This window comes from Vicugna pacos, chromosome 16 (assembly GCF_048564905.1).
Source record: "Vicugna pacos chromosome 16, VicPac4, whole genome shotgun sequence".
Taxonomy (NCBI): Eukaryota; Metazoa; Chordata; class Mammalia; order Artiodactyla; family Camelidae; genus Vicugna; species Vicugna pacos.
In genome coordinates, this window is record NC_133002.1 from 16,864,947 (window position 1) to 16,889,798 (window position 24,852).

The window sequence follows — 24,852 nt, forward strand, 5'->3', positions numbered from 1 at the left end:
AAGTAAAGATTTTGTCCAGATCTGTTATATTCAAAGCCAGGACCGATTTGATTCCTGAATAACCCACTACTAATTTCACAACTTCTGTTGTAGTCCAGTGTGAAAAAAGCCAGTGTTAAAATTCTGAAAAATTTTGATGAAGCGATAATTGTGGATGCTGCAAGTCTGGATCCAGAATCTTTATATCAGCGGACATACGCAGGGTGAGCATCTTTTGTATTTTCCAGTTTAAAATGTAAGAATGGTTTCTGATTGCTGCTGTATGCGCCCAGCGCTCTCACACGAGTGCTCCGTGGTGGGGCAGTTCAGAGTGAGGGCTCGGGGCACGTCCTGCATTTCCGTCTCAGCTCCGCCGCTTACCGGCAAGCTCTTTGACCCCTTTGTGTCTCAGTTTCTCTGTCTGTAAGATGAGGGTAGTGTCCTACTTTACTGGGTTGTTGGGGGGATTGAATGAGATGATACATGAAAAGCATCTGAACCAGTGCCTGGTATCAGTGGGCACTCGATAAATGTCATTACCACTGTCCTTGCACCACCGCACACGAGACTGGTGAGTGTCATGTTTGCATGGTGTGTTTTAGGCTGTCGCTTCCACTTTCATTTGGTTCACATGTCAGCTGTTTCAGAGTCTCTGCCTTAAAAGCAAAAATCAAGTACCAAGACACCAATATGATTTATTCTGGACTGTACAACTATCACAGTCATCCCTCAGTGGCAGCAGGGGATTGGTTCCAGGACCCCCTCGGATACTGAAATCTGAGGATGCTCAAGTCCTTTACCTAAAGTGGCTTACTTAGTATTTTAAACCTGTGTACGTCATCTCTAGGTTACTTATAACCCCTAATGCAGTGTCCATGCTGTGTAAATAGTTGTGAGCACAATGTAAATGCTATGTAAATGGTTGACAGTACACAGCAAATTCAAGTTTTGCTTTTTGGAACTTTCTGGAATTCTTTTTTTCTTCCTGAATATTTTCAGTCAGCAGTTGGTTGACTCTGTAGAGGGTGAACCCGCAGATATGGAGAGCCAGCTGTACTTGGAAAATGGAATAAAATCATTCCTTTGTATTTAAGAATTACTAGGTTGTTTATTTTGTCTGTAACAGGAAGATTTGCCCATACTCCTGTGATACACCACTTCTTGCACTTTACCGTGGATTGAATCATGAAATCATTGCCTCTTCCCTAAAGATGGCTTGAAAACACAGAACCCTGTGTAAAGGCTTGATTCCCCCACCTCAGTCCCAGCAGTACCACAAAAAGGAATTTCAGCAGGCTCAATTGCGTTCATCCGAAAGTAAAGTGATAGTTGACAGACCAAGGAGTCTGGAAAGTACCTTGGAGAGAGCAGGTGGTTGTCCTCGGCCGTGTTGGGGTTGCAGTAGTCTTCATTTCTTCTTGTAGGAAATGGTGGACAGTAAGCTGGTGACTTCATGCCATTCTTAAGGAATGGTTGGTTCATTTATTTCAAATCTTACTTGAGAAAGTCTATCAGCTGCAAGATGTTTTTTTTGTGTGTGTGTAAAATAAATATATATAAAAATTCATTAAATTTAAATTTGTAAAATAAATACATATTTTTTGACTTATAAAATGGGTCAAAAATAGAGAATAATTATTTTCCTCAATCTTCAGAGGTAGTTTTCAGTGTTTGTTTTAGCTTTATGATTTTAGCATCTTCCTGCAGTTTTCCAGAAGGCAAACAAGCCTGCACCAGTTGGTACGTTGGTCCCCATGTATGAATCTGACTCACTAGGAAGGCCCTCTGTAAAAGAAGATCCACTTTGTGTGAAATGGAGTAACTTGCAGACACCACAAGATTTGTCTTTCTTCTTCAGCTAACTTTCAGTTACAAATGTGTTAATCTCTCATGAAAACCTGAGTTTACAGGTGAGGCTGAGCCCCCTTATTGCACAGCAGGGCCTGTTGTCTCCCTTCCTCGAGGGTGGTCACTGCTATGTTGTAGTGTATGTTTTTGTTTCTTGCGTTTATGTAACTGATACTCTGTATCTTGTGCTTTCACTCACAGTGAATTTTGAAGATTTTTCTGTTAGTCCACACAGATTTACCTCATTTTAACCATGTTAGAGTGTTCTATACATAATTATAGCTCGTAGCTGTGGCAGAATAGTCCGTAGTGTGCTTTGTTACTGTTTGGCCATTTTGGTATTGATGAGTATTTAAGTTGCTGGCAATCTTACTGTTAAACCGTGTAGCAGGGGACTTATTTTTCTATTTCCTAGTGCCAAGAAGCAGATTTAAAATTTTAATAGCCCTTCCCAGTTTACCTTTAAAAGGATCTGTACATTTTCCATTCTTACCAATCATTAATAAAGATACTAATTTTCCCCACATCCTTGTCAAAATAAATAATATCAAGTTTAAACTTTTTCAGTAATCTGGGGTTATTGCTTATGAGATTGAGCTTCTTTTGGGCTGTTTGTTGGTGGTTCAGATTTTTCTTCTATGAATGGCTGTTCATCTCCTTTTCACATTTTTCTGTTGGGTAATTCCATAGCGATTTGTCGGAATTCTGTGTGTTTCTGGATATTAATTATCAGTTACTAACATCTGTTAAAAATAAGGCCTTTCACTGTGTTCTTTGCCTTCTAAGTTTGCTTTCTGTTACTATACAATGTATATAATTACAACATATTTTGATCTTGTTAGGGCAAGTCCTACCTTCCTGCCTCTTTTACAAAGTTATTTTGGCTATTCTTATGCCTTTTCTGTATGAATTTTTATAACTGAGTTATCTACTAATTCACCATGTTTCATAAACTTTCTGAGGACCTTGAGTGGAATTGCTTTGACGTAAAGATGACTTTCTGTGGGGGTGGTTCTTTTGACGTAAGCCCCACTCTGAGTAACATGGGATAGACGTAAATTGTATTTCTGGCTTTCTAGATCTAGATGAGGTGCTTAAAAATTGATTTTTTTCTTCTTAATTTAAAATTGATGTTATAAATTATATTCTTTTCATCCTTACCTAGGAAGATGACGTTTGGAAGAGTGAGTGACTTGGGGCAGTTCATCCGGGAGTCTGAGCCTGAACCTGATGTAAAGAAATCAAAAGGTTTGTGGTGTTTTTATTTACTGCTCTCGTCTCGCCTCTACTCACGTTAGTCACTGACTGTAAGTGAAGGACCATTGGGATACAGACTGTTTCTTTTACAAAGTGACTGCCGTCTCTGACCCTGCGTCTGCAGTCATGCGTGGGTATCAGGGCTGTACAGTCGCTCTGACCAGAAGGTACTGAACCTGCTTTCCTGTCACAGAGGCACGTCTGTGTGGAAAGGCACTTGTCACCTTTCTATTTAAAGGCAGTACATCCAGTCCAGGTTGGACTTGAGGTTTATCTTGAGACCCTTTATTGTATTAGATTTCTCCTAAATTGCTGAAAATTATGATGAAATAATAATATGGAAAATACTAATAGGTTGACATTCAGTTCCTTTGTTTAATCAGCAAAAGAGAGTGTGACTAATTCCAAAAGTTAAACACAGAAATCCTTTTGACAGGTATGTTCTTTGTGACTGACTTCAGCTTCCAAACAACTGGTTATGCAGGAATATTTTGGGAACCAGTGTAGATCCAGTCAGAGAATATCTAGAAATTTTCCAGTGTGGTTGAACTGACAGTGCTGCCTCGAGTAAAAAAAAAATACTAACTTACGTAAGAAGAAAATGCTCCATTTTGACAAATGTGTCTAAAGTTAAGAGCTCTTGCTCATCTTGGTGTTGAATGGAATAGCACCACATTCCTAGCGTGTTTATCTTAGTTTTGAACACATGTCGTCGGGGGATGAGTCGCACCGATTTATGTTGGTGGATAATCTGCTTTGGGGTCAGATAGAAATTAACGGAGTGAGCAGAAAGTGCAGCAGTCGTTGAAGTAGTTTAAACCATAAACCAAAAAAGGGCCCGTTAACCTACTTGTCTTCATTAGTTCATCCCAATAATTGGTTTTATTCCTGTTTTGCCAGAGAAGTCTGAGGTACACAGCTGGGAAAAGCATAAAGGTGCAAGGACGTCTACACAGTTCTTTCAGTAAATGATTTTTTCAGGCCTCTGTGCACTCACACTGGCAGGTTAGAGGGCACAGATCCTGCTGTCAAGAGACTTACAGTCCAGCGTGTCTTTATCGGGCAGAAGATGTGGGGATGCACGGGAGGCTGGAGCGGGAAAGCCACACGATGTGAGCGATGTTGTCAGAAGGGCGACCCCACGGCCGTTCGGAGCGTAGACTGTCGGGGCGCGGGGGGCAGGGAAACGACTTTCTCGCCGCGGTCCGTGTAAGGGGCGAGGACGGTGACCGTGGGTCCGGTAGCGGAGGAATGGTGGGGTTTGGTTCTCTGAAAGTGGAGGCAACAGGATCGTGTCTCTGCCAGCAAGCCCGTGCCTCCGGTTACTGGTGTTACTGCTGTAACCGAGATGCACCACAGCAGGTAACGACTGGTAGTTCCTGCAGTCTGAGTAGATACGTCTGTCTGTCCCGGCGCTTCCGTTAGTTGTCAGGTGTCTGTGAGTCGGGTGTTTTTCAGTGAGTGAGTGGCGTCGCGTAGGAGCTTACAGACTCAGTTCACTCGCTCAGCAGGCACTGGAGTGACCCCTGTGTGCGGGACACTGCGCTGGGTCCCAGGGAGGCAGCTGAGAGGGCGTGGCCCCTGTTCCGCGGCGCTGCCTGGGCAGGCCTGTCGTGCTGCTGCCCTGGGGGACACCTGAGCCTTTGGGTGCTCTGGGTTGTGTTCCTTTCCTCACTGCTTCCTCCCTCATGTCTCTTCCAAAGCGGAAGGTATACCTGAGGCCTGATGGTTCAAGTTACACGTTTTGGTTAGCCTACGTCATGGGTGATGCTACATAGTGTTTTTAAAAGGAGAATAGATGTGTAGAGAGAGGTACTTACATCTCCGTCTCCTGAAAGGACGCAAGAAGATGTAGCCTAGATTGCTTTGGAGATGAGAAGAGGGAGCCTTTACTTTCCACTGTACCCTATTCCTCTCCTTTCTGAGTTTCCTCACTCCACTTGCTGCTTAGCCACCCCCCCACGGCATCCTCTTGCCCCTTCACTGTGACCTTGAGTGGCCCCTGGCTGCCTCTGCACCTTCACCTCGAACGACGAACAGTGCTTCCCTTTGCAGAGTGAGCTCCAGCTGGACGCTCCTCCATTCTTCGGAGGCCCCCTCCTTGAGGGCGTCTGCGGCCCCTCCCCTCACAGACGCCCTCTTCCCGAGGAGACCTCCCAGCCCACGTGGTCTGGGGCCGTCCACCCCACCAACACGTCACTTCTTCGTCTTCTTGTTCCTGGTCTGAAGTCATCTTGTCCATTTATTTGCATGCTTGTTCATAGTCTCATTTCTCTTCCATTACTAGAGTATCACCCCTCTGACAGCAGAGATTTTGTCTATCTTATTTGGCATCGCATTCCCTGATTCTAAAACTACGCCTGGCACGTGGTAGGTACTCACTGAATTAATTAACCGTGAAGAATTTCAGTGGATGTTATCTGCGTGGTAAGATTACGGGTTTTATTTATTTTATTTAAGAAGAAAATTGTTCTTGGTGACACAGACACTAAGTTTTCTCATCCAAATTGTTTCATTCTTGTGAAAGTACTCAGAGCTCCGCTCCCCTCTTCTCAGACCCAAATGCCGGAGGTTTCTGAGCGTTTTCAAGCTCATTCAAATCTTAGATGATGCATCTGTGGGTGCCCCTCCTTCTACAAGTGAGGACATTGAGGATCAGGGGAGCTGCAACTTGTTGGGGGTCACCGAGCAGAGTGATAGCAACCCTGGGGCTTTGCGTCCGAGTACCATGTTGACAGGGTTGTTTGCAGTTCAGCTCTGCTTCCTGTCCCTCCCTCTCCTTGCTGGGGGCAGCTGCAAAGAATCTTTGTCGTTTACCAACCTGTGGTTTCATTTTGGATTTTAAAACTCCAACAGTAGAGCACAGAAGAAAGGGCTGAATTTTGAGGCAGTATATCTCTCTTTTGCAAATGTGAGAACTTTGCTCTCAGGGCAAGCAAGGTAATTTTAAAAGTTACCTTCGAGTTGTCTGGGACAAAGTGTAGCAAGAAGGAATTGTGAAGGGCGTGGTGGGCGGGTAGTCCCTGCAGCTCAGCCCCTGTGCCGGGGTGCAGTGGCGGGAGGTGAAGCCCTGCTTGCGCTGGGAAAGCCCCTGCCTGTCACAGGAAGAAGCCTGCGTCACCGTCATTCAGGCACCAGAGTTTGTAAGCAGAGAGCGGTGAGGTGCATTTTTCTGCCCGTCGTCTAGGAATGAATGGGAGTTGGGGAGAGGCCGGAATTAGCCTGGCCACGTAGTAGAATTTGCTAGTAATGCAGAGAGAAGAAAAAGAAGAATGGAGGGTAGGTAATGGTAGCAGGAATTAGAGAGAAGATCAGGTTTATAAGACTTCCCAGGGGGAATTCAGGAGACTGCATCCAGGGTGGAGTTTGGTGACAGATTTCATATGGAGAGTAATGAGGAAGGTAGATGAGTTTTAACACGAGTTCTCTAGATGAAAAATTACAATGTTAATTTTTAATAGAGGATTAAGCTAATGTCTGAGCTGGAGGCTGCAAGGAAGAGAGTAGGTGCCTTGGAGCACGTTGGGGCGGTTTGTGAGTGGGAGACCGTCAGTGCAGCGAGGCTGGGGGTCCCACAGCCGCCAGGGACGTCTGGCACATCACGAAGTGTTGCGGCCCTGGTGGCTCTACCTGGCATTAAACTTAACGGACCAGCGTTCAGACTTTTAGCTAATCATAACAATTATGCAGGGGGAAGGATCCAGGCTTTTGTTTCCCATGAATGCTGTAGTTGCATGGAACCATAGAACTGGAGAGCTGGGTCCCAGTCCTTGAACTAGTCAGGGCCTTGCCCGGGAAACGATCTGCCAACCACTTGGTTTAAGGCAGCGTCAGGATGCAAGCCTGTTTGTATGAATGAAAGGAGACGCTGTGTATTTAACTCCTGGAAGTAGAGGCTAACCCACGTCCTCGGTGATCCCTCTGCATCTAGAGTGCAGGTGTAGATAGGTTGTGTGTCTCCCAGGAAGCGGAGGTGTGTTGTGGCCAGGGCAGAGTGTGGCTGGCTCTTGAAGACACTGGTCTTACCCAGCGAACTCACGCGGACCAGAGGCCCAGCGCTGAGCAGCGTACTCCGCCCTGGACGCCCTTCTGTTTTGGAGCTGAGCGGAAAGATTTGGGTCCCTGGTGGTGGATTGATACCTCCTGGTGTGCTGCTAGATTCTTACCCCAAGACCACATCCTCCTCATGGTTTTGTTTTACTCTTTGAATGTTTGCTGCAAATCTAACACTCGATAGTTTGTTTCCTCGGGTGAAGCGAGTAGAAGAAAAATCTAGAACTCTAAAATAGCTTTTCACAATTTTCAAACCTTAATCTTTGCAAGTTAAGTATCCTGTTATGGAGACAATATAATCAGTTTTTACTTAATTTGGGGGTGAGGTTATCCCCCCCAAAAAAAAATCCATGTCTGGAAAATAGTTTTTAAATAAGGGCATTTTTTTAAATGTAAAACTACGCATGAGATCTACATTCAGCTTTGGCTTTGTTTTCTAGGATCCATGTTCTCACAAGCTATGAAGAAGTGGGTGCAAGGAAATACTGATGAGGTAAATTCTGCTTTTGCTGCAGAGATTCCTGTTTGTAAGGGCATCTTGCCTAAGTAAGACTTCAGGTGTTCTCTGTCTCTGGTTCCCTCGGGCACATCGCTGCTTCCCTGCCTGCGATGTATCTGGAAGGCGTGGGCCTCCTAGCATCCCACAGTTGCCTGGTAGAGGCAGTGGCAGTACCTTCAGTCCAGAGACTCTGGCCCCCGAGAAATACCCATGTGGCCAGGTTTCCGTTGACCAGCAGCCACTGGTAGTCAGTGCAGAAACAGAAGCTCGGGTGGTTCCTTCCTCGCTGTCAGTTTTACTTTCAGAGGTGGAGGTTTGCTTTCTTGAGTAGTTAAGTACATTGAAAGACGAGAGTGGAAAAAGAGACATGTTTTGTTTTGACGTCTGACATGAAAGTGGTCAGGAAGTTGGGTGGCCCGTGGCTGAGTCTGGGAGGTGCTGAAGAGCATGTCAGTGTGTCGCACCTGGGGGCAGCCCGGGTCCTTTCACACACGGATCGCGTGTGTTTCCCACTAGGCAGAGATGATGTGCATGTGCAGACCAACAGTGTGTGTTGGTTCTGCTCGTGAATACGCATTATCAACAGTCTGAACGCCTTCTTCCAGGCCCAGGAGGAGCTAGCCTGGAAGATCGCTAAGATGATCGTCGGCGACGTGATGCAGCAGGCGCAGCGCGGCCAGCCGCAAGCGGAGTCCGCAGGGGTAAGGGCGGCGGCGCGCTGGCCCGGCGTCGGGGACGCTGCGGGGAATTGGGTTCCGGAGATACAGAAATGTGAACGTACATAACGGAGCTCCTGCCTTTGAAGGAGTGACCGTCATAGGAATTGCCTTCTAGTTATAAACAGCTGGAGAACTCTCAGACTAAATGGAACAGCAGTTTCCAGACAGCAGGCAACAGGCAGCAGAGAGCTGTCGTCCCTGAGAGACGGGTGGCACGGTCGTGATCGCCAGTTCACTTCCCAGGAGCGGTTTCCAAAGTGCAGGGAGGGGGAAGCCTAGCAAGGTCGGAGTCTTGCTGAACCGAGGAGTCAGAAATCAGCGTTTGGAGAGCCCAAGGTGGCTAGAAGTCACAGAACAGGCACAGAAAGGAAGGACCCGCATAGAGAGGGAGCTCCGGAGGCACTGAGAGAGGTCCTTTTAAGTCCTTGGCCACGTGCTGATCTGTATACATGTTGGGGGAGATGCCCGTTGCTAGGCAGAGAATTAGAGGGGTTAGCAGGCTGAATGGCTCTCGTGCTGGGGGGGGGGGGGGCTCGGAGCGGTTTGTGCGCCCGCTGCCCAGTGAGGGCAGACCTTGTGGCGCACAAGGCGGTGTCCTTGGGAATACTCTGCCTTACTACGAGACGTGGACTAGCCCTGGAGTGAGGCGCCACAGCCAAGCTTAAAAGCAACTTCTGAAAGGATCAGACAGCTCTGCACATAACAACTGCACGCCAGAACACAGGCCAACCCCCCTTAAAGGAATGAGCTGGGAGAACATCTGCTCACACCCTGTGGAGACACCAGGCACCTCCCCTGTTGTCTGATTGGTGAAAGCTAGGAAGCCGAGGTACCTGTGCTGAGATGGCATCCCGTGTACCCTCCGTGGTCTAGAGGTGTGAATTTAGGTTTGGGTCCAGCATCACCCCTTCCCTGCCAACTTTTTTTCTTTTTTTTCGTAGAGGGGGCGGTAATTAGGTTTACTTATTTTATTTTATTTTATTTTATTTTTAATTTTAATTTTTTGATTGAGGTGCTGGGGATAGAACCCAGGACTTCGTGCATGCTAGGCATGTGCTCTACCACTGAGCTATACACCTACTCCCCCCACCTCCCCCGGCCAACTTCCTAGCCAGCTTTTTACTCTGAGAACTGTCTCTACCAGAGCTTGGTTTAATTTTGAATTATTCACTGAGCTGATTCGTACCAAAGCTCAGTTCGCTTTGGCAGATTCCATCCTCTTTTCTCTGTAAGGGTGCTAATTTTTGTCTATATTTATCCTCACTGGCTCAGTCAAACCTAAAATAGCAAAGAGCAAGATAAAGGTGTATAAAGCAATGCAAGGTAGTTATTTTTGTGATGCCGCATCATGTTGGTGGTAAATGTTTGACGGTGTGGCCGTGTTCGTTAGAAACCGTGGAAAGCAGATGCTTCAGAGGAAGGCTTTCCATCTGAGTCGTGCGTTCAGGTTTTGTCACCACGTGCTTTTCCTTTCTGGGACATACAGACATGTTCTGCTGGGCTACGCTCTTGCCCTTGCTGGGCTTTCTCTCTGTCTGGCCGGGGTGTCCGTCCTGCCTGTCTGCGGGGATCAGCAGTGTGTTGGAATGTAGGGGCCCTGGACCAGCAGACCTAGTTCAGGCCACTTCTAGTCAGTGCGTGTGACCTTTCGCAAGTTGCTTCTCTGCAGCCCTTCATTTCCTTATCAGTTGATCAGGGAAACTGAACAAGAAAATCTCATTTTGTAATTCTCATTCTGTGACTGCAGAAGTGTGAGAAGTCCTGCGTCCACAAAGGAACGCCCAGCCCCTCCTCAGCCCGCTCTGGTGCCTCTCTGCTGGGAGCCCCTGCCCCGCGTTTGCCTGTGGAGTGGGCCTGGGCGGCTTGCGCCGGGCCCTCGCAGCACTGCTGAGTTATCCCGTGTGCGGACGCCCCGTCACAGACAGCAGAGGCCGCGTCTTCTGTGATGTGTGCCTCCCTCCCAGTGCAGTGGAGGGACGCTTGGCCCCAGGAGGCACGATGATCAGAGCTCCCTTCTTTCCTTCTGGAGGCTTTGGCACGTCCCACGCTGTGGCTCTGTTGTCATTTGTAGGTGGTCACTTAGGCTGTTTCAAGTTGCTCCCTGTTACAAACAGTACTTTAATGAATGAATGTGTGTGTGCAGCTCTGCTCTTACTTACGGATACATGAGATCTAACTCCTAGGAGCAGAATTTTGTGTCAGAAAGTAGGTGTTTGGTTCTGATATTTATTACCAAAACAGAAAGATAAAAGCTGGTCTGGGTGCCAGTCCTTGTGTGACAGTGGGGGTAGGGTGGCAGTGTGCTTGACCTCTAGGCGTCTGTTCACTGCCGTGTGAATGACGAGAGCTATAGGGCTTTACCTCCCGTGACTGTCGTCAGGTCCTGGCTATCATGAGCACAGTATACAGGTGGCATTCACTAAGTGTTGGTTCCCTTCTTCCTTAATCTGTGGTGATGTGTCGCTGGTTATAGAAATGGCCCTTACCTTTTTCTTTCTTTTTTCAGCTATGACTCAAGACCTGAGATAAAGGAAATCAGCTTTTGGAGGATAAGAGAACTTTTTCCCTTTGTTGGTTTCTTCAACACAGCCGATGAAAACAGAGCACTGTATTTCTTTTCACTGATAAAAATCACTGTTGTTCCCGAGAAAGAATGGCAGACAGTCCCAGACCTCCACCTCAAGCAGAGCGGCACGTAGACACACCTGCTGCACACAGTGTTCACACAGTGAAAGTCAGAAGCAGACAAAGTGGTATTGTTTACATTACTAGAAAATTACTAGTTTTCCAATGGCAATAACCCATTTATGGAAGAGTTCCAGTCTGGAACCAACAGGGACCATGTGCTGTGCGAGGCAGAGGAGCGCAGAGCTGAGACCCGGTGCACGTCTGGTAACCCATCCCTAACAGCAGCGTGAAGCAGGTAGCAGAGGTGCTTGGCCCAAGCAGGCGGGGGAGCTGGCCCCTCCGGGGGCCCGCGGTGCCGGGCGCCGGCCAGCAGCCTGCCTTCCTTCCGGTCGCGCGGGGCGAAGGCTTGTCCTGCGTCTCCCTGCACGGAGGCGGCAGTGTGGGAGGGGGCTGACGGGTCACGGGGCAAGTCTTGGTGACACTGGCCTTCTCTTTGGCGGCGGTGTATGGTTTTCATGTCGTAATAGCTCCTGAGATGCAGTGTGCTTAAAACCAGCCCCCCTGCCGCCAAAGGGCTGAGCGTCCTGAGCTCTGAGCTCTAGGGCTTGCTCCCCTGGGGTCCTGTCCTCCAAGCTCCTCCCCTTTCCCCAGTGCACGGGGAGGGACCATCCGGCAAGGATCACTCCACTCTTCCCCTTTGGTACCTTGAACAGAACGTTTATTCCCAGATGGTACAATCTTTTCAAAGAAGATGGGTGGGCAAGGGTTGAGGGAGGAGAGGCACTTGACTTTGACTGCCTCCCCTTTCTTTGCTGTGTGCCGTGACGTGTGTAGTTCGTGGCCTTTTCTCTGTCTGTCTGTTGGGCAGTGAGAGACCCCCTCACTGCACTCCCACCTGGCCGGCTTCTGGGTCTCGACCTGCTGCCACCAGCAGGGCCGCCCCGATGGCGAGCACACTCCACTGGCCGGCGGTGCCAATGCTGCCCCACCGCCCGTGACTGTCAGAGGGGAAGGAACGTTCTCTTAGGGTGTTACTGCTTTTGCTCAGACTTTGCAAAAAATATATATATACATATAAATATATAATTATTAATCATCTCTGTCCTTGAGAAAGTCTTGAATGAATAGAGAATTTATTCCACTGCAATATTTGATTGTATAGAGGCACACTGTTTCATCAACAGAAGAAGCGAAAAGGCTGTGTCTAAGTGTTTGGTACCATGTACCACCTGTTATTCTTCTAAAGCGAAGTATTCATGTACCTAAACCACCTTCTATTTAATTGTGTTTGATTTTAAAATATATATATGAATTATATTTAAAATTGTGTCAACTTTCTGCTTTCAGGGCATTTATGGTTCTTCTATTGAAATGTGTTGATCCCTCCAGATACTTCCATTTGCTTTACCAAAACCCAGAATGTGAGCGGCTCCTGGACTTAGCCTTGTGTTTGGAGTGAATGGCATTAGACCTGAGGTGTTATTAGATGCATAGTCTGTGATTGACTCAAGTCTGTTCTTTTAACAAGTACTTCCATCCATTTCAGTTTGCATCAATCTCTAAATAACAGAAAAGCAATATAAAGGTCACGGAATAAACTGATTTTGGGCGACTCTTACTGCCTCTGCATGTTTGGGAGTAAATTTCTGTACAACTCGAGGCTGCATAAACTAGTGCTTTCAGTTAAGATGCTATCTGGTCATTTCTCTGTGTACGTTGTGTGCTTCTGAGCTAGAGATGTCAGTGGTTCTAAGGTTCTTATAAAGAGAAGAACAGCACGTATGAGACTCGGTGACTTTCTTCTGCCCCACCTGCTGTAGGACACAAAGCAAAACGTGGCCTGAAGCAGTGAGGCCTACCGGACGTGCGCTCTGGCTCAGCCCTCGCTCTCACTGGCGTTGCGGGGCTGGCTGCATCTGGCGGTGCTGCAGGCTCTGTGCAGGTGCGCACAAAGGAGGAGTCTCGGGCAGGGTTTTCATAGGTTCCAGAAAACACGTGAAGCCCCGTCTTTACTGTGGTGTTGACATCAATGCAAATTGTTTAAAAAGAGAAGGTTTTAGTGGAAAGGGGTACCTTTTGTGACTGGGTATGTCTTCAGCCCTCCTGTGAGATTTGATGAAAGTTGAAAACCAGTCTCAGCAGGTCCAGCGGAGAGCAGCCAACCGGAGAGCGCCTTCCGCAGCCCCGCCTGCGCCCGGGCTCTGGGCTAGTCTTGGAGCTTCGGCCACTTCGGTCAGAACTCGGAGGGGAGCATCACTCCGAACAGGACACAGCAGACCTCGGTCCTGTGTGTTTAAGTGCTGCTGGCTAGGCCCCTCTGAAGCGCTGGGCGCTCTGCTGGCACTGCTGTGGGGCCGCGTGTGTACAGGAGGACCTTCCCCTCCCTCCCCGCCACCCACAGCAGCTGGACAGGGTTGAACTGATCCAAACAGGCCCAAGAGAATTCTTTATCCTAAGAATTGTGCAAGGGGAAGGAGAAACACCAGTCCCCTCCTGGGGCTGCAGCTCGCCCAGGCCCCTACGGAGGACAGGCGGGCGTCTGTGGAGCTGGAGACCAGAGACGGGAGAGCCAGTGGGCGTGGAAGCCGCCGCTGGGGAGGACGCGCAGGTCCCTGGGTCCAGTCCTGAATCCTTGCCCTGGACGCCAGTCACCCTTCAGGTGTCCTCAGAGTGCATTTTGCCTTTTTAAAAGTCAGTCTGAAGTGCGTTTTTATTATGTGTAACCAAAGGACCTTGACTAAAACTCGACCAGACCGCTCTGATCACTAAGGGTGTGCCTGCGCAGCATGTTTGCAAAGCACTGCAGAATTCTGGAGAACTTGTCTTCAGTAAGCCTTCCTTGGTCATTTTGTGTATGCTCTCGGCGCTAAAAGACACCCTCCCTTTTACAGGGAGGAGTCCCTCAGGCCAGGAGAAGGGCAGGGCTTTGGCCTGTTGTGGGGCGTCGCCTCCTGGACCAGGCCTTTGTCCTCTTCCCAGCAGCCCTTTGAAGGGTGAACACCATTCCCACTTAGCACCTAGAACCCAGGAGTTTCTACTAGTGAGGAGCCAGTGAAAGCTCCAGACGAGGGGGTCGTGGTGGTCACGGGGTTTGTAAGTGCTGACCGCCTCTGTCCTGGGCCAGGGGCCTGGCCTCTGGCTGAGCCGTCAGTGGCAGTGGATTCCAGCAGGACGTCAGGTTACAAGTTAGGAGACCCTCAGGAACAGCGACCGTGCGGGGCCCCCTGCAGACGAGCCCCGTGGGCCCTGAGGGGCCTCAGCTTGGGCAGGGGTGGGTGGGGGTGACCTGCAGGGGCATTGCCGGGACCCTGCGAGCCATCGCCTGGAGGGTGCTCACATCCCATCCGCTGCCTGTCACGTGGGGTCTTGTGACAGGTGTGCCCTCCTCGGCCCCCTTCGGACCTTCTGCTCCAGCCCTGGCCCCTGGAGTCCCGACCCTGCTCAGAGCACTAGTGCGCCGCCTGGACACGGCTGAGCATCTCCAGGGCCACGTCTCAGTCACCCCAGAGGAACACTGGGAGCCCAGGCGGGGGCCCCAAGACGGGCTTTGGTTCAGCTGAGGGGAGCTGGAGTTCGCCCAGGAGCCGATGAGGATTGTGACGGTGGCACTTCCTCGGATGCCCGAGCCCCTCTTTGACTGTGTCTTCAGGCTCAGCCCCAAGTGATCTCAAACAGGCCTCAGCTTCCATCCCGTCAGGACCCCATGGTCCCTGCACCCTGGGAGAGGCTCGGGCTGGCCCTCCAGCCCCCATGCTCACCAGACCCAGCAGTTCCTCCCAGCAAAGAGCCCTTGTTCCTTCTAGTGACAGGACTGCTGGGTGAGCCATGTGCCCCCAACATGCCTACGGCATGTCAATGGTGCAGGGACACAGGAAGGGGTGGGACACTCCTGGCCCCAGAGCTTGCTTTGTACTGAGGGGACAGAAGCTGGAAGTTCCTCCAAAGTGGGCGCTGCTGTTTCAGATTCAGGATGGCCTTTTGAACCTGACTTAACACCCCTTCCTCCCAAGGTCCTGCCAAAAGTCTCCAGGCTGCTGTGACCTCTCGTGCCACGCTCCCCTGAGCCCAGCTCCCCCGCCCCCCAGGACTGGTTGCGGCACGGCCCCATTCCTTCCTGATGGGGGACACACTCAGGTGTGGAGCACCTGCTGACAGCGGGGTTGGGCGCCTGAGGCTGCCCAGGCCATCTCAGCCCTGGGGCACCCTGGGAGCTGGAAATGAGACCAGGGAAGGGTTAATTCTGTGCGTGTGATAGAAAAGTCCTGACAAATACTGTGTTGAGCTGATGCCATGTGGTGACAGCCCCTCCCTCGTCTTTAACAGGAATCACGTTCAGCACTTGTATGTGCTGGGCGTGCGGTCTTGTGAGGGCGAGCCTCCCCCATGGACGAGGAGGCTGGCGGTTCGGAGGTGAAGGAGTTCTCCGGCTCCCTCATGCCGGGAATCTCCCACGCTGCTCGGCTGCTCCGCACGTCCTGTGGGCCCGCCTCTCGTTCTGCTGCAGCTTAGGCCTCACTACAGGCTAGGAGAGCAGATGTTCAGGGTCTAACAAAAAGGTAGGGGGCTGTGCCTGTGAAATTAAAAGCATTCCATCCATTACCTTAAACCTTCACGTGCATCCGGGTCCCCGGAGAACGGGTTAAGACCACCCCTCCCCCACCGAGTCACTCAGTTGGGAGATCTGGGGTGGGGCCTGACCTGAGAATTTGCATGGTAGCCAGTTCCCAGCCCTGCTGCTGCTGCTGTTGCTGCTACTGCTCGGCCTTAAAACCTTCCCCGTAACTGGGAAAGGAATGTCTTCACTCCCTTTTATTGGAAGTGTCTGTGCTACAAGGCAGTGCAATTTGAGACCTTCAAGTACAGAAATCCTGTATCAGTATTTGGATGTTTGTCAAGGCCAAGAGTCCCCAGACACCAGTCCACCGTCTGTGTCAGTAGCTAGGTGGGTCTGGGGCCATCAAGGTGGGCGTCTCCCCCTGGGGTAAGGTCAGACCAGTCCCGGCTTCCCGGTCTTAGCTCCCCGGCCCCCAGTGCCTTAGCTGGGGACAGTGCACCTGACATGTTCCTCCAGGGCTGAGGCTGGGCTGTGGGGGTCACACCTGAGGTCCCAGTGGAACCTTTGGCACAAACCCAGCCTGGCCCATTTCCTTCCAGTTTGTCCCCCAGGTCCTCACTGCGGCCCTCTGAGGCCCTGGCCAGGCCATCCTGCCTGCCTCCCTCGCCGCACTTTTCCAGGTCCCTCCCCTGGGGCACTGGCACTTCGTTCTCCTGTCCTTCCTTCATATCCTCCCTCCCCACCATTTCTCCCTTCAGCCCACACTTCCAGGGGTGCCTGTCCTCAGTGCTGGGATACGAAGTCCCCGGGCACGCTGCCCGCCCCCTTGCAGTCTCAGAACCAAATCAGGATGCATTCCTGGGGTGAGTGTTACCTGTTGGGGGCTCTCTGGGCAGTTTGCAGACCCCTGAGCGTCCCAGACTTTCCCCAGAACATGTCCACTGGGTGTGTCTTTTCCCCAAGATACCATTTCTTCACAGTCCCAACACAAGCTGGCCACGCCGTCCCCTCCCCCAGCTGGGCCAGGACTTCACATTGGCCTTGTCTGTGACTGCCCACCCCTGGCCAGTGCTGCTTCCACAACCGGGGGACTGTCCTCTCACCTGCGTCACAGCAAAGCCATCCCACTGACCCCGGGTAGTGATGAAGGAAAGTGCAGCATTGTTTGCAGGGTGCCAGGCAAGGAGAATGGGCAGCTCAGGCTCAGAAGACCCGAACTCCCCCAGGGCTTTCAGGGAAGGGGTTTTAAAGGCAACTTTAGGGGTGAGGGAGAGGGTCAAGGGGTGTGTGATCAGCTCCTGCACAATTCTCTGGCTGATGGTGAGATAACAGGGCAGTGTTCCAGGAATCTCAGCCATCAGCCTGTTGGTTCCAAGTGTTCCGGGGTCTACTTGCTGGTGGTCGGCTTGCAGTTAACTTCTTCCATCTGGTGGCCGTTTCGGTATCTGCAAAGCAGCTCAAGGATGCGGCTCAGGACATTATCTACAGCCCTTGATGAGGAACCAATGGTCTCTAAACTATGATTATTTTGTCTTGTTGGACTGTTTTCCTTTGCTACTTCTCTGATTAAATTTGCTTTTAGTAACTTGGGGAAGGCCTTGGAGGCTAGAGTCCTTTTCTAGAAACAAGAGGCAGGGGACGCAGGAGTGGGTCTGTCCCAGGGAAGCCCCCGTAGGTCCTGCCCGGCTCCATGACACTGGCTCCCTTTCTTCAGAGCTCTCCCAGCCCTCTCATTGCTGCCCCGGGAAGCTGCCCTATCCGTGGTGACCACCCGGCCTGAGCTCTTTGGCTTCTCTGTCCCCAAGAACTGTTTCACTCTCCAGACACCCGTCACCAGGCTTCATCATCTCCAGCAACCGCTCTGCCTCTGGTACCCCCTCCGCTGCCGTTTACAGCAGCCGCATGCGGTGCAGGCTTTGCAGGGTTATAGAGCCCTCCGGCTGGAACAGGTTGGGGGGGAACTTAGGAATTACTCCGGGGGGTTCCCTTGCTGTTCCGAGAGGTGGGTTTCTCAAGCCAGCTTTCAAAGAGCGATTTCAAAAGCAGCAAGTGAGGCGTCTTGTTGGAAGGCTCACAGACCTGCACATAGATGGCACTGCGGGGCAGGGGGAGGACCGTCCTTGCGGGGTGACTTGGGTCAAGCTTCCCAGGGCCGCTGTCAGCCCAGCGCCTAGGGCCGCACGCCGAACACCTTAGACGCACGTGAGGGGGAAACGCCTTGAGAACCCGTGGCTCTAGGTACAATGAAGACACTGATGTCCCAGAGGCTTGTAGAGTGTGAATAAGGTTGTTAACTGAAATGTGAGAATGGGGGGGAAAGCAATATTTTGTACTAACGTATTCTTGTAGACAATGTTATTTTAAATACGCATGTGTAAGTAAATTAATAAATTAGATATTATAACTAGACATCTGACTGTTTTGTTAACTTTCCTAAAAATTTAAATACTCATATTGAAACCCTAACTTTTTTAGTTTTTCTTTTTTTAAACAGAGGGACTGGGGGTCGAACCTAGGACCTCATGCGTGCTAAGCATGCACTCTACCACTGAGCTGTACCCTCCCCAGATACCTTGATTTTTTTAAATATTTTTCTTTAGGAAAATCGGGATTTGCCTTAAATGTAGGATCACTTATATCTTGAATGGACTCCCTGTGGTCTGCTGAATAAAGTCCAAATTCTTTTATTTAGCATTTAACGCCTTGGCTGACTTAGCCTCCAAGACCTCGGACCCCTGTGCTTTTAACTCCACCTCTCCACATTCTTCCTCAGTGGGCTTTGCAGGCATCCTCCCCACACTCCGCCATAGGAAGTTCTCATCTTGAAGGCTCGCCCCTCCCCTTCCTCCAGAAATCTTCCCTGATGTCCAGTCCACCTGAGTCCCCCAAGCAGGTCCTCGCACAGTGTCCAGTTCGGCCTCATCGAGGGTGGGTGCAGCTCCGTGGTCGAGCGCGTGCTTCGCATGCACGACGAAGTCTTGGGTTCAATTTCCAATACCGCTGTTAAAAAAAAAAAAGTTAAGCCAAATATAAAAAAGCAAAAACAATTACTGGTTCATAGAAGGGCATGTGTCAAAACAGGCCCGACACAGCCCCTACAGAAAAAAAAAAGAAGGTTTTGATGATGCGTTGCCAAGAAGGGGTGGGGTGTTTGTTTTCTTTGGTTTATGACAAAGAAGACCCACTCTGACCATCTTCCGTCCACGGCTGCCCTCCTAGTGCAGACCTAGCGCTGTGTGTGCCGCCCTGGGTTCCTCTGGAGACTCCACTCTAGTCACGAGGGCTCACTTCTAGTGGTGGGGTAATTGCCAGCGATGGGAAATGGAGATTTCCTCCTCTCCCCACTGCGGTGAGAATTGCTGATCTGATGACTTCACCTAACGCAAGAGGAAGTGAGCCTTCTGTCCCGACCACAGGGCCCCCAGCCACCTGCCCCTTGGGGACCCAGCCCGGCTGCCCAGCCTCTTAGGGAGAAGGCTCATGGAGCCAAAGGAACAGAGAAGCAGAACCCACGGGTGACGGGAACCAAGCCCGTGCACATGGTCTGGAGCAGAAAAGCAGAGCTCAGCACAGCAGAGGGAAAGCCTGAGATCCGGGGCGAGGTCAGCAGCCCCGCACGACTGGTGTTGGCAGGAGGGGCACTGGGGGCCAGCTGTCCCCCACTGGGAATCCACAGGAACCTGATTTCAGGAGCCCCCAGGAGTCCAGGTGATCGATCCAGGGACCATTACATCCATTGAGTTCCCACAGGATGGGACGCAAATATTCATCAGAGGCCCGATTTATTGATTTAGGAGGAAAAGTTCAACTGTCGAAAAGCAAACCAGAAAGAGCATTTGACAAAATCCAACGCTCATTCCTGTTGAAACCTCTCAGCAGCATAAGCCACAGGGCTACCCTCTTCACACAGGGACGACAGCCTGTGTTTCACAGTAACTGAAAGTGGAACAGAACCTTTGAAAGTTGCGAATAGCTGCATCGTACCCCTGTAACTTACGTAATGTTGGACGTTGAATATACTCTCATTAAAGAGAAAGCCCCACAGCAAAGTCGGAAGAGAAGGAAATGTCCCTCAACTGGAACGTTTGTCCAAACCCACGGAACGTACACCACCAGGAGGGAATCCGCGTGTACACTGGGGACTCCGGGTGGTGACGACGTGTCCATGGAGGCTCATCAGTCGTGACAAACGTTCCCATCTGCTGGGGATGTTGCTGGTGGGGAAGCTGCATGCGGGGGGGGGGGGGCCAGGGGAATGTGGGAAATCTGCTTTCTGCCCAGTTCTGTAGTTGAGATAGCATTGATGTAGAGCATTGTGTAAGTTTAACAGGCACAACATATTGACTTGAAGTATTTATATTGTAGTATGATTGCATGAGCTGACACCTCGGTTACATCACATAATCATTATTTCTTCCGGTGGTGAGAGCAACGTTCTGCTCAGTTTTGCTGAAATGATGTTCTTCTGTTAAAAACCTTACAAACGCCTCTCATCTGACCCCGGGGCGAAGTCCACGTCCTTATAAGGACCTGAGGGACCCTTCATCTCCAACCACAGCCCCCAGGTCCACTCAGCCCCTGCCTCACTGAGTTCCAGGCAAGCTCCCGCCTCAGAGCGTGTGCACCTGGGACTCCTCCACCTGGAGTGCTCCCCCCTCACTGTCTGTGTGGATCACGGCCCTTTTTTACTCTTCCCAGGTTACCAGCCCCTTTCTGATTGGCTTTCTTAAGAGATGCTTGACGTTAAGGACTTACTGACCTGGAGTCATATTTTTTTCCCTCTACAACATCATGCATAAACTTTGGTGTGAGCCATAGTGCTGATTTAGAACTTTGACTCCCAGAGCCAACCCTCCGTCCGTGCAGCACCTCCTCCAGTAACTCGTCTGTTACCTCCACCTCCACCATGGCAGCCCCAGTGCCAACGCAGCCGATGGGGCTGGAGGAACGATGGAGACATCACGAAACAGAGGTGCCTCATTTAATCCATTATCCTGGAAGAATGAAAGAGCAATTTTTAAAAGAGTTTTATTTTTGTACCTCGGGAAAAGCTAAATTTCAGATAGATTAAAAATTAAATGTGAAACAAAAAAAGAATTTCCCAGCTAACACAGGAAATCTGGACGCTAGGGAGGGATAAAACAGAAACACATGTCTGAAAATTACGAATGTGTCCTGGGGGATGCCATAAACTAAGCCAAAGGGTAAACTACGGGTTTGGGAAAACACTATTTTCAAAACAAATGACAAAGTGCGTGTGCTATGTAGTTCCATAAAGATCTCCGACACATTCCAAATATTAAAATGGAAAATCACAAAAGAGCAGGTGCAAATGGCCTACAAACATATGAAAACCTGTGTCGGCTCCTTAGCTTCCAGGGAAAAGCCTATTAAAGAAAATGAAACATCATTTTATTGCCAGTAGACTGGGAAAACGGGAGGTCGAAGTGGGAATGGCGGCAGCATATTAGGAAAGCAACCTGGGAAAATTCGTTATGTTTAAAAACCCTTATACTCTTAGAGCAAGCAGTCCCACTCCTGGGATCTATTCCAAGAAATAAAGGCGCCGGTAGGGAGGAGGAGGTAGTTCTGGTGGTAGAGCGTGTGCTTAGCACGCACAAGGTCCTGGGTTCAATTCCCAGGACCTCCTCCAAATATAAATAAACCTAATTACTGCCCCCCAAAAAACACCATTTAAAAAAATTCACCTATAGGTAAAGAATTAATGTGATATAGCAGAGTTCACAGTGGCTAATACACACACACACATCAGGAAACAGTGAATGTCCAACGACAGAGAATGAATATATCTGGTTAACGCAGTGGTGGAGCACGTGCATGCGGTTCTGGGCTCAATCCCCAGTACCTCCATGAAAAGTAAAAATAAATAAGCATAATTACCGCCCACAAAAAAAGGTTAACTAGATTTGCCCCAATTAATTGCAGGAAAGCGTGTATCATACGATCCACACGTATAGGATAATACCATTTCTACTCTTTGAAAATCTACATCAGTGAATACACAAATAAACTTTAGAACAGACACACTACCAATATTCCTCTTGTTTTCTATAATTGGAAATAAATTGAGCAAGAGACTACGAGTACGCCAAGACTGGTTATCCCTTGATTTTCAATTTTTTCTGCAATAATTTGCTACAGCTTTTATTATAAGTAGATATAATACTGTAAACAAGATCAGGGAAGGTTTCCTAATACCGCCCACCGCCTTTCATGAGCTGCTTCGCTGTCCCCACCTCCATCCTCCTTTGTGCTGTCTCTCCTGTCTCAGCCTCCTGCAGGTCCCCCCACGGCTCCCACACCTCTCTTCAGTCCAGGTATTAACTAAGTGGCTGGTCCTCTACCAGTGACACCAGCAAGACAGCAATCAATTACTGAAACAATTTTCATCCTTGAGGGGCTTCTGAGGTCAGGGGCCAGCTCTTTCTTGTATTCAGAGTGATGTTAAAAATATTTAACAATATTTAATACAAATAATATTGTATATTAATACACAAATAATTTTAATCATTCTTTTGATTCTCTGAGTAAACTAAACAGCATAAACCATAAAGCTTCTTACCAATGTATATAAGATGCAGCATACATTACTTATTAAATTACTTTAATTCCTGAATAATTTGTTAATATGTTGAAATTGTTGCACAATCATTTCTCCGATGTGGCTGTCACTAATGAGGGCTCCGTTGGAAGCATGATGTAACAATAAGGAACAATAGCAAATTCTTTTTTAAGGCTTCTCTACGAAATTTAAAGTCATAAAGTGTTTCAGTATTCTTAAATTCAGAATAACTTCAGTATTCTTAATAAATACTGAATGTCTCTTAATATTATCTAGGTTGTCCATGGCTCTGAATCCTTTCTTCATCCTTATAATAATCTCAGTTGAATATATTCAACATCTTTATTATTAAGTGTATATAAAATAATTCATTGGTACATCTTGTTTAATTAGTTAGCATAATTTTAGCTCCTCTTCAGTCCATGAGGCTAAAACGTCACTTAGATGAATTTCAGAATTTAATAAATGGAAAGGTTTAGAAGTTTACTATAATGTTCACTTTTGTCGTTAAATAATAAATCCATTATCATATAATTAAATAATCTAAAAGTCTCTCAGAATTGGTTCTTTGTTTTATTTCTGGAGGCATACCATACCTCTTCAGTTCTCTTTCGTCTACTCATTTTTCATAGTTTCGTTTACTTAGTTTTCTGTGTTCGGTCACTTTCATCATTTGCTTAATTAATCCGACAGTTCTCAAATTTTGTCTCAAGAGACCCCTAATAGATTTACTGTATTAAAAATTAAAACTAAGAAATTCAAAATATGTTTATTCTGATTTTATTTAAAGATAACAGTAAGCCCATTATAGTTAATAAAAATAACATATTATTAAGAAAAATAACTGTATTTTCAAAAACAAGTTTAGAAAACTGGCTTTTGCACCATCAAAGCCAGCAAGTGATACAATAAAAAAGGCAGTTCATATCTTTGTGTTTTTATGGCAATGGTTTTGACCTCACCCGGACCTCTGAAAGCATTTCAGAAACCTTTCAGGAGACCACTTTTGAGGACCACTGAATTGATCTACCAGCTTCAACAATATCTTTAAAAAGTGAAGTGTTGACTTTTCTATTATAACACATAATAGATAATATATAATATCATTTATTCAATCCAAACTCTTAAAATTTTTCATTTACTTAGCATTTATCTAGCCACTCCCATTTTTACAGCTTTTATTAAATTCTGTAGGGCAGGACTGATAGAAATTCCTAACTGCTTTGTCATTCTGGGCTAACAGGCTGCTTATCAAGGTCGAAGACTTCTTCCAAGTTCCGTTATTTCAATCCTAGCTTTCAAATGCTTTATTTCATTCTCCCTACTGTTTATTTGACATGTGGTAGTAAATGTAAAATTTATCAAGGAAAGTCTTAAATGAGTTAATTGATTTCAGTTAATTGATTCAGATCTCTTGCATCATCCAAGGATGACGGCCCACAGTGACTAAGCCTCTGATGAAAACATCTGAAAGTTTCTGGATTTGGCTGTTTGGCTGAAATGCTACACTTTCTCCCCAGCGTTACACTGGCACCATCTATACAGAAGCCAATAAAATTTTGCCATACGTATTTCTGATTGAAACTGTTTTTCTTGAGCAGTGACCACCAAATTTAAGGTATGATTTCACTTTTTAATTTTTAATTGATGTATAGTTGATTCACAATGATGTGTCAGTTTCTGGCGTACTGCATAGTGGTTCCATTATATATATCTCTCTTCCTTTTTATATTCTTTTTTCATTATAGGTTATTACAAGATATTGAATACAGTTCCCTTTAATTTATGGTATCTTTTTTTAATATTTTGTTAATGATATTATTTTTTAATTTTTATTTGTTTGTGGGGAGGAGGTAATTAGGTTCATTTATTTTTTCAGATTAAGACTGGGGATTGAACCCATGACCTTGTACATGCTAAGCATGCGCTCTACCACTTGAGCTATGCCCTCCGCCCCGATGTGTGATTTTAGATACTGTTCTACTAGCTCCACATAACCCGCAAAGCCCACCAAAAGATCTTGCAAGTCTTCAGTTTTGCATTTTAAGTACAGTACAGTTGGCCCTCCATATCCGCGAATGCACGTTCGGTTGGACGGGAACCTGCAGATGCAGAACGTGGACTGAACTGCCCATTTTAGGTAATGACTGGAGCATCCGTGGATAGGGCCTAAAATTCATCCCCTGTGGTTACAGAGACTCTTCCACTTGTATGTGGGGTCCGTGGCCAGTTGGAGGAAGATTCTCAGGCACTCTGGGGCCTGGTGACGGTGGGGCGCTGGAGGCCTGGTGCACCTTGCAGGGCGCAGTGGAGAATGCCTTGGGGGCCTGCCCAGCCCGGAGGAGGCCGAGTGGTCCGGGGTTGTTGAGGAAGAGGAGACGGTGGAGGATGGCCGGCCCACAGTCCGGAGAAAGAAATGATGCGGCTGGAAATGGTCTGGGCCTTTGTTTGCTGGTTGACACTTGTTTGTAGGAGTTTTTTTAAGGCTGTGGGCGTCTGGGCTGGGTACCCCATCCACACCCTTCCTCCATTCCCCTCCATTCTCCAGCTCCCTCGAGGAGAAGAAGGGCCTCGGAGTCCTCGGTCTTGGGGTGTTTGGGACCTCGCTCACCTCATCCCTTGGGCCTTGTTGCCACCTGAGTCATGAGGCCCGGCTTCCCAGCACAGCCCTCCTGGGTGCAGTCCATGCGATGAGGGAGGGGTGAGGGGTGTGGGGGTGGCTGGTTGGCAG

At 48.5% G+C, this 24,852-nt stretch overlaps 1 protein-coding gene and 1 long non-coding RNA gene across 2 annotated transcripts in view; one reads left to right on the forward strand and one right to left on the reverse strand.

Moving 5' to 3' along the window:
* AKAP10 (A-kinase anchoring protein 10) overlaps window positions 1–12,670 on the forward strand; it is a 45,420-nt gene extending 32,750 nt beyond the window's left edge. The window contains exons 11-15 of the mRNA XM_031685916.2: window positions 94–203; window positions 2,993–3,075; window positions 7,578–7,630; window positions 8,242–8,337; window positions 10,862–12,670. Coding sequence (XP_031541776.1) covers window positions 94–203; window positions 2,993–3,075; window positions 7,578–7,630; window positions 8,242–8,337; window positions 10,862–10,867 — 348 coding nt within the window. The 3' untranslated portion in view covers window positions 10,868–12,670. The remainder of the gene's footprint in view (window positions 1–93; window positions 204–2,992; window positions 3,076–7,577; window positions 7,631–8,241; window positions 8,338–10,861) is intronic.
* Window positions 12,671–18,206: 5,536 nt separating this feature from the next.
* On the reverse strand, window positions 18,207–22,234 carry LOC140686293 (uncharacterized). Its single transcript, XR_012060009.1, has 3 exons — window positions 22,122–22,234; window positions 20,298–20,532; window positions 18,207–18,538 (listed from the first exon to the last, which is right to left on the reverse strand). It is a non-coding gene; the product is annotated as an uncharacterized lncRNA (long non-coding RNA).
* Between the last annotated feature and the right edge of the window lie 2,618 nt (window positions 22,235–24,852).